Here is a 9,437-nt window from a genome sequence, read left to right as displayed (position 1 = left end):
ACCTATTATACTTTTCAAAACCATGTGAATGACTTTGTGCTTATATTCCAGTAATGACCCTGAGAGGGCCGCCTCTTTCCCTGTTTCCTCAAGTTTCATATTTACAGTGAGAAACCTGTGGGTAATTCTCAAATCAATAGATAGATGCAAATATATGCAAATCAGCAAACAGTGGCACAGATTCCGTTTGCAGAGAATGGATACACGCTTTGGAATTTCAGTTTGTGCCTCAGGATGTGACGGTTGTGAAGATGGTCTTTCTTTGAGACCACCATGGTGTCTAAAAGGAAGTGAACAGGATTTGTTGTTGTTATTATGTGCCATAGAGTCGGATCCGACTCATAGCGACCCCTCCTTGGGTTTCTGAGATGGTATCACTACGGAAGTAGATTGCCCAACCTTCCTTCTGAGGAGTGGCTTTGAACCGCCAGCCTTCTGGTTAGCAGTCAAGTGCCTTAGGCACTATACTACTAGAGCTCCTGAATAGAATTTAGGATGCGGAATAAGAAACATTATACTAATGCTGCTCACTGGTTGTGCACAATCCCTGACTATACAGTGGACTAGAGCCTAAACCCTAAAGCACTTGGTTCGCGGAAGGCTGGGGGTCTACCGGAGGAGCCCTAATGCCATTTTGAGTTCCGATATAAGTTCAGATGCCATTTGAATTCTTTATGTTACTTCCCCAAAGCCTGCTGACTATCTAACCAACAATATGGCTATGCTTAGACAAGTCTGGGATAGGCCCAGGGAGTGGCAGTTTGCCCTCAGGAAGATTATGGGTGAAAGTCGATTAACTGGTATGCAGAAAGATGCTCACACCAAGAACTAGGAAACTTGCCTTGGCATTTGCCAAAAGTAGCCATTTTGACTCATGTTATTGACTGAAGTGAAAGGTTGGGGTCCTAGTGCTGTTTTGTAACCATCTTGTGGCTATGACTCAGGGTTACGTGATCATTAGTCATATCCCAACCATCTGGTAAAAACCCCAGAACCAATCCTGTAACCTTTTGCACCTGCAATTATGTTCACATTCCAGTCGTGGTCCTTTCCCAGCTTCTACGGTCCCGCCTGCAACTGACGGGCTGACCTGTCACAAATCGTGGTTTTGTGATGATTTCCTTTCTTCTCTGTTGCACGTAATGAATACCATGATTGTGATTCAGCGGATTCCATTGGCCTTTGTGACGGGTACATGCTGACAGTTTCTCTCATCTGATGACATCATTCATTCATTCATTCGTTCATTTGTCTTTGTCCTGTTTAAGAATCTGGGACAGGTTCTGCTGAACTTCTTGGCTAGAGAGGGAAACACCCATACAGCTTCCCAATTCTGCCAGGTTGGGATACAAACTGGAGGCTGGGGAACAGCTGCTCCCTGGACTGGCAGGGCAGGCATCTTGGGTGAGGCTCTGGCCTGGGCCTGAACGGCCTGGTCTACCTTCAGGTCCTCCAGAGATGGGTACAGGTGGATATGGCTATTCCTTGGGACCCTTGCAGAGCCACAGAGAGTGAAAAGAGGGTAGGAGGCTTGCAATCCCTAGAGAGAAGGCAGGGCATGCACCTCCTGCCACTTGTACCACTGAACACCTGCAGGCCAGGTTCTGCCAACGTCCTCTGTCCTCCGGCCAATGCTGAGAATGTTCTTCCCTGAGCAGGTGGTGGCCCTTGTTTTCCCAGCTGGAGTTTCTGCAGTTAACTGCCTGCTCTGGGCAGGGTGGTTCCGGCCCCCTGGTTGGCTGACACCTTGAATAGGCGGGCAGCCCAGGTTAAAGCCTGTGGTTGGGTGAACAGGCAGGCAGGCCACCAGGAAAAAAAAGATTTAACAAGAGCCTCAGTAGAACATGTTTGAATCTGGGGTCATCTTCTTCTAACACAACAGGCAGGAGAGATGTGTCCTTCCCTCTCGTACACCCTCCAGCCCTGCACTCCATCTGTCTCCCTGTGCAAACACTGACCATCTGTTCTCCCATGATTGATTAATCGCTCCCAGAAGTGTATCTATCTGATGTAAATCTTCATCTCATATGCCTGTCTATTGTTTGGCTGGAAGCCACAGGAGTGAGTTTAGTTCCATACCTGAAGGGAAACTAGGGGCTATAGTCTCAGGGGTCCCACCCACCAGGCTCTATCAGATTTGCAAACCTGGTCTTTTATGATTTTGAGTTTTGTTCCACATTATTCTCCCACTTTATCCAAGATCTCCTGCACCGATTCCCTTCAGAGTGGTTGACGGTGGCAGCTGGGCACCTAGTTTTTCTGGTCGCATGGGCATATTGGCTGAGGATCGCATGGTCTACCAGTCCCTTGAACTGTTTCCACGCGTCTTTGGTTTTCTTCATTCTTCTTTGCTCTAGATGAGCAATGAAGCAGCTTCTAGATGGCTGCTTGCAAGCTTCTAAGACCCCAGTCGCTACTCACCAAAGTAGGATGGAGCACAATGTGCCAACTGAGCTTGATGTCCCCTGCAACCACGGTCTGGAGCCCCCAGGTCCAACTGCTCACTGCCTCAGGCTGGTTGACTGTGGCCAAGAAGCCACCACAAGGTTGCCCCTTGTGAGCTCTACTACACACCCATTCTTACAGAACATACAAATACTCATGTAGAAGCATTGTCTGCCAACCCCATATGTAGCCATGGGTGCACTCCCCCACCGGTGGGTTCTGCAGTCCCTTCAGACTTCATTCCAGAGTCTTAATGAGATGCCTCCAACCGCGGCCTATGGAGACCCAGAAACTACATCTCCCAGAACTCTGTGCGACTAACACCAGCTGCTCAAGGCAAAGGGAGCCCAGGCAAGGCTTTTCCGCGCGTGCGCATGCCTACAAGGCGGGCCTTCCGGCGTAGTCCTTGTGATTTTTGGCAGGTCTTCAGTGTACGGTCCACAGGTGGGAAATAACCGGGAAGTGACATGGGGACTCGTGGCCCCGATCACACTCAGAGACGGATCTGAGGTTGGCAGCGGCGCCTTTCGGAGTGACCTACGCCACTGACTCCGACCTACGGCCCCATCTCCGCCCAGCGCCCAGGCTCCATGGCGGTCCCCGCGCTGAGCGTCCCGGCTCAGGTCAGTGAGCGACCTCCAGGCCTCCCGCCCTGACGCGCCTTTCCCAGCCCTAGAGCCCCAAACGGGGCGCCTGTTCACAGCCCTGCAGCCCAGGCCCTGTTCCTGCCAAAGGGGAAACAAGTGTGATGAGGGTTCGCGGAGCCCCCGCGGAGGGACCGCAGGGCCAAGGCTGCAGGTGCGACTGAGCGGGAGCAACGGGGAACCCGGGCGCCTCGCGCGTCTGCAGGCAGCAGAGAGTTAGGAGTCACGCCTGGCCGGGAGTTGTGTCCTCATTCTGAGGAAGCTGGGAGCCATGGAAGGTGGTGGACGAGAAGGGGCTGGTAAAAAACGCTGCTCGGGAAAAACCTACTGCAAAAGGATGAAGACAGTGAGGCTGCTGGAGGCTAAGTCCTTCTGTAAGGTCACACAGCTGGTAACGGGAGGACTGAGCACCAGACATGTATAGTGCATTGATGGCGGGTCACCAGGCTCCAAGGCTGGACATGGCCACAGGGAAGTCTGAGCCTGCTGATGACATCTCCCTCCTCCCACACTGTCCATGGTGGCGGAGGTGTGTATGGACCCTACACAGGTGAGTGGACTTGTGTCTACTTCCTCAGGACACTGAGAGCCATCGAGAGGGAGATGGTAACAAAAAAGGCTGTTAGAGGAAGAACAGACTAGATGGGGGATGATGACAGGGAGTCATGGAGAGGTTGAGTCCTTCTCTGAGGTAAAAACAACACTGAGATTTGAGGACCTGAGAAAAAGCAGCGATTCCCAAGGTCACCTGTCCCCTGGGCATAGGGATTACAGGGAGGCCTCAGGCCCTGGAATCTGGCCATGGTCAACTGCTCTCATATCTCCTCCTCTCAACAGCTTCCTGTGGTTGGTGAAGTGGGTAAGGACCTTACACAGTAGGGGAGTCCCAGAGCCCTGTTGCTCTATAACTCACCCTTGTGGCCTCTGGGTTTATGCTACCTTGGAACTCTTCACCTCCCACTCATCTAGCCCTTGAACTTGGGGACCCTGACCACACCCCAAGCCTAGGGTACTAATTAAGTTCAAGTGAGGGGGTCAGTGGAGTGATTGCTGTTGTTGGTGACCAGTGGAATGAAACGTGGAAGGTTGTCCGAGGCGTAGGTACTAGTATGTGCAAATGCTTGGAGCTGAGCTGAGGTGTTCAGTGAACCACAGTTCACCATTCTTTCTCATGGGAACAGAAAGCAATGGGTAGGAGTCAGACTTGGAATGGCTTCCTGTGAAGTTAAGCATCTATTCTGGAGGTGATGTGAGCAGTGGGAGTTTGGAGCAGGGAGATCTGACCCAGGGTGTATTCAGGGTCCCCAGGATCAAGGGCTGGAAGAGTGTCAGCTTTCCTGTGACTACAGCACAGAGACCAGACTGAGTGTGAGGGGGGTGGTAGGGAGACCAGAGAGACTACTGCAGTAGTCCAGGTACATGTTGATGATAGTTGGACCAGTGTGGTGGCTGTGGTGGTGGGAGATATGGATGGATTCTGGTTCTCTTTTCAAAGACTTGACTGTGTTTTCTGATTCTGACTGTGGCAGAACAAAGGTAGGAGTTAGGGATAACTCCACAGTTTGTAGCTTCTACGCTGGAAAGGTGGAAGGCTCATTGACTTTGAGGAGGTGGTAGTAGAAATCATTTTGATTGGGGGTCTTACGTGTTTCCTTTTGTCCATGGTGAGCACAAGATCTTAAGAGAACAATGAGTGGAAGTATCAAGTAGGAAGGTAGACACACAGGTCCGGACCTCTAGGAAGAGATTCAGGATGGAGACATCTCCAAAAGGTGGTGGATAGTGTGTAGACTAGGTGGAGTTGGGAGTCACACCTGTTAACAAGAACCTGTCATGGTGGCAGTGCTCATAGCTGCTGCGAAGAAGGTTGTGTCTGAGGAACAGAACTCTTGGCAGGGCTGCCGGTGAGGTTAATGTGAGCCACACACTCAGGTGAGGGAGAGAAGTTGCCATGGAAAGATTGTGGGCGAGAAGATGACCAGATGGCGGGGGGGCCTAGGTTTCTAGAAGATGAGTGGACCTGAGATGGATGTGGAGGCACAAGAGTAATAGAGGCAAGATGACAGTGAGTTTGCAGCTTGGTCATATTCACCTCTCTGTGGACCCCCCAGGATTTTGTTGTGACCCTTAATGGGATCTGTTTTAGTCTGGCTGGTCGATTACCTCAAGTGGTCAATTGTAGAGACATTGGGCCTGAAGTGGGGGGCCACTGTAGCCTGGTTTTGAAGAAGGCTTAGTTGGAGAGAGGAAGGTTTTGACTGGTGAGGGTCAGCAAGTGGAGGGCCATATGTGTTTAAGATCCACAGGAAGTTCTGGTTGGCTGAGGTTGAACAAGGAACAGTGTCAGGGTAGAAGGCCTTCACAGCAGGATTTGGGGTGCCCCAGGCAATGGACACTGTTGGCGGTCTGAGGAAGCAGTGCCCAGCCCTCTCTGGATGCCATGTGGATAGTAACACGTGCAGTTGGTGGTAGGAGTAATTCTGATTGGAGATCTTAGGTGCGGAGATCAGGGAGATGCTGTGATGTAGGGAAATAGGGCAGGAGGCTGTGGGAGTGCAGAGTGGGAGAGACTGTGGGACAAAGAGTGGAGTGCCTATGGAGAAGAGTGTGAACTGATGGTCCCAGGACCCTTGGTTGGAGACTCAAGACTGAAGGTAAGCCTATATTTGGTTGTGTCTTGGAGGCATGATCTCGGAGACCCCAGGGAACTGGACAAAAGGGTCACACATGACCCTGCATGCCAAGCCTACAGCTTGGATGTCATTTCTCTTGCCACCTGCCTTTTGTTGGCTGGCACAGTGAGCAATGGGACCATGAAGGAAGAGCAAGTGTCATTAGCACCAAGCCTTGGCATCTCCTGTGAGTTGGGGGTTAGGGAAGAGGGTGAGCAGGGGATCATTATGTGGGAGATATATGAAATCTGAAGAGAGAAACTAATCATGGAATGAACTGTTGTCCCTATCATGGCAGGGCTGTGTCACCTTTGAGGATGTGGCCATTGACTTCTCCCAGGAGGAGTGGGGGCTCCTTAATGAGGTTCAGAGGATGCTGTACAGCGATGTGATGCTGGAGAACTTTACAATCATAGCATCATTGGGTAAGACCCTCACACTCATCCTAGTATGCCAAGCTGGTTTTTGCCTTCCTTCTGTTCCCCACAGACAGCCGAGCCACGGGTTTGCTAACTCACAGCCTGTCTTGGCATATGTGCTGTGGGCGCCAGTGGTGAACTAGATACTACCTTGAATATATACTCCTTCAGAATCCCTAACACCTGCTTCTCCAAGCATGTAGGGAAGAGTCAAGAAGTCAGGAGTCTTGCGTTCAGCCCAGTGGTCCCATCCTGACTGCCTGCTTCCTGCCTAGGTGACGTGTCCACATGCACACCATCGCTGCGCCCAGGTTCTGCCCATCCCTCTCAGTGACATTTCCTCCTGCCTGACTGCGCCATGAGTTACAGCCATTGTCATGGTCATGATGTACATGGACTAAGGACTGTTCTGACATGAACTTCTTTCCATATTACTAGTAGTTTTTGTCTTGTGGTCAGTTTTATGCTGAGTTGCTCTGGGCCAGTGCCGGCCACACTGCTGTCCTGTCTTCTTTTACGACTTTTTTTTTTTTTAATTGTGATTTGGGTGAAAGTTTGCAGAGCAAATTCATTTTCTGTACAGCAGTTCACATATTTTGTCTCATGACATTGACTGCAATTTTCCACAATGCAACAGCTCCCCTTCTACTTCTTCCCCATAGTTACCCCTTCCCTCCCATGCACTCCTGCCCCTTGAACTGTCTCCTTCTGCCTAAAGCTCTTCTTTTCTCCCATGATTGATCTCTCCAAGGAGACAGGCCCTATTCTAGAGGCAGGAAAAAAAGGGAACGCTGGGGATGAAAAAGCCACAGGATCCAGGTTAAGGGTAGGGAGATGAGCCCCACCCGAGAGAAAGGAAAAGGAAGGAATGCCAGGGACAGCAGAGCAGCAGGATCCAGGTAGGATCCAGGTAAGGGGAAAGTGGAGAGGTTTTAAACAGCTAAGGGAGACAAACTTGTCTGTCAATTTGTCATACTTTGTGGCTTGTGTGTTGCTGTGAGGCTTGAGGCTGTACCACCGGTATTTCAAATGCCAGCAGGGTTGCACATGGTGCACAGGTTTCAACACAGCTTACAGACTGAAACAGACTAGGAAGAAGGAAGGGGCCATCTACTCCTCAAAGAACTGGCCCAGGAAAACCTTGTGAATAGCAGAGAAACACTGTCTGATACATTACTGGGCAGCTTTATGAATAGCCCGAAAACACTGTCTGATACAGTTCAGGAAAACGAGCCCCTCAGATCAGAAGGCACTCAAAATATGACTGGGAAAGAGCTGCCTCATCAGAGTAGAACCAACCTTACTGATAGGGATAAAGTAAAGCTTTGGGACTTCGATTTACTGACATAGCATGACTCAAATTGAAGAGAATCAGCTGCAAACAATCGTTAATAATCAGAACATGGAATGTACGAAGTATGAATCTAGGAAAATTGGAAGCTGTCAAAAATGAAATGGAACACATATTCTACCAAACATTCAGAGAAGAACTGACACCAATCCTACTCAAACTATTCCAAAACATAACAAAAAGATGGACTCCTTTCTAATTCATTTTATGAAACAAGCATAACGTTGATACCAAAACCAGGCAAAGACGTCACTCAAAAGGAAAACTACAGACCAATATCCCTCATGAAATTAGATGAAAAAATCTTCCACAAAATCCTAACCAATAAATTCCAACAACACATCAAGAAAATCATTCATTATGACCAAGTGGGTTTCATATCAGGTATGCAAGGCTGCTTCAACATTAGAAAAACAATCAACATCCTTCACCACATAAATAAAACAAAGAAACAGAATCACATGATCATACCAATTGATGCAGAAAAAGCATCTAATAAAATCCAACACCCATTCTTCATCAAAACTCTCAACAAAATAGGAATAGAAGGGACACTCCTAAACATAATAAAGGGCATCTATGCAAAACCAACAGCCAACATTATTCTTAACGGAAAGGGAAACCATTCCCCTTGCAAAGAGGAACCAGACAAGAATGCCCTCTATAACCACTTCTATTCAACATTGTACTGGAAGTCCTAGCCAGGGCAGTAAGGCAAGAAAGGGAAATCAAAGGCATCCAAATTCGTAAGGAAGAAGTCAAACTATCCCTATTTGCTGATGATATGATCCTATGCCTAGAAAACCCAAGAGACTCAGTCAAAAATCTACAGGAACTAATGGAGAGATTTAGCATCGTGGCAGGATACAAGATCAGCATCCAAAAATCAGTTGGATTCCTCTACAGCAGCAAAGAGATTGCTGAAAAAGAAATGTTGTTGTTGTTGTTATATGCCGTCGAGTCATCAATACCGTTTACAATAGCTTACCAAAAATATAAAATACCTGGGAATAAATCTTACCAGGGACACAAAAGACCTATACAAAGAAAGGTATAAAAAACTACTTCAAGAAACCATAAGAGATCTACATAAATGGAACAACACACCATGCTCATGCATAGGAAGATTGAACATTGTGAAAATGTCAATTCTAGCCAAAGCAATCTATACATTCAATACAATCCCAATCCAGATCTCTCATCAACATTTTTTAAGGATGTGGAAAAAAACAATCACTAACTTTATATGGAAAGGAAAGAGAGCCTGGATAAGCAAAGCACTATTGAAGAAGAACAACAAAGTAGGAGGTCTCACACTGCCGATCTCAAAACCTCATATATAGTCACAGTAGTCAAAACTGCCTAGTATTGGTACAGTAACAGACACATAGACCAATGGAATAGAATTGAGAACCTAGAAATAGATCCATCAGCTTATGGTCAGCTGATCTTTGACAAAGGGCCTAAATCCATTAAATGGGGAAGAGACTGTTTCTTTAATAAATGGTGCTGGCAAAACTGGATGTCAATTTGTAGAAAAATGAAACAAGATCTGTACCTCACCCCATAAACAAAAACTAACTCCAGATGGATCAAAGACTTCAATGTAAAACCTAAAACTATAGAGTTCCTCAAGGAAAAAGTAGGGGCAAATTTAGGGGCCCTAATATATGGCATAAATATACTATCAAACATAACCCAAAATACACAAACAACAGCAGAGAAACTAGATGAATGGGACCTTCTAAAAATAAAATTTTTATGTACTTCTAAAGACTTCTCCAAGAGACCCAAGAGAATCTACAGATTGGGAAACAATATTCAGCAATGACATATCTGACAAGGGACTTATCTCTAGAATTTATAGAAAACTACAACACCTCAATAACAAAAAGACAAATAATCC

General features: G+C 47.6%; 1 protein-coding gene across 1 annotated transcript in view; it reads left to right on the top strand.

Annotated features, from left to right (window-relative positions):
- Nucleotides 1-6,053: 6,053 nt before the first annotated feature.
- The window catches only part of LOC103211108 (zinc finger protein interacting with ribonucleoprotein K-like), a gene marked incomplete at its 5' end in the record, with an annotated part of 10,390 nt that continues 7,006 nt past the window's right edge, over nucleotides 6,054-9,437 (top strand). Inside the window, one exon of the mRNA XM_042783144.1 lies at nucleotides 6,054-6,186. Within this exon, the coding sequence (XP_042639078.1) occupies nucleotides 6,054-6,186 (133 nt within the window). The remainder of the gene's footprint in view (nucleotides 6,187-9,437) is intronic.

Source organism: Orycteropus afer, unplaced genomic scaffold (assembly GCF_000298275.1).
Source record: "Orycteropus afer afer isolate SDZICR_OR568_19922 unplaced genomic scaffold, OryAfe1.0 scaffold00694, whole genome shotgun sequence".
In the NCBI taxonomy this organism is placed as follows: Eukaryota; Metazoa; Chordata; class Mammalia; order Tubulidentata; family Orycteropodidae; genus Orycteropus; species Orycteropus afer.
The sequence above is the reverse complement of the archived record's forward strand: the minus strand, read 5'-3'. Positions and strand labels throughout refer to the sequence as shown.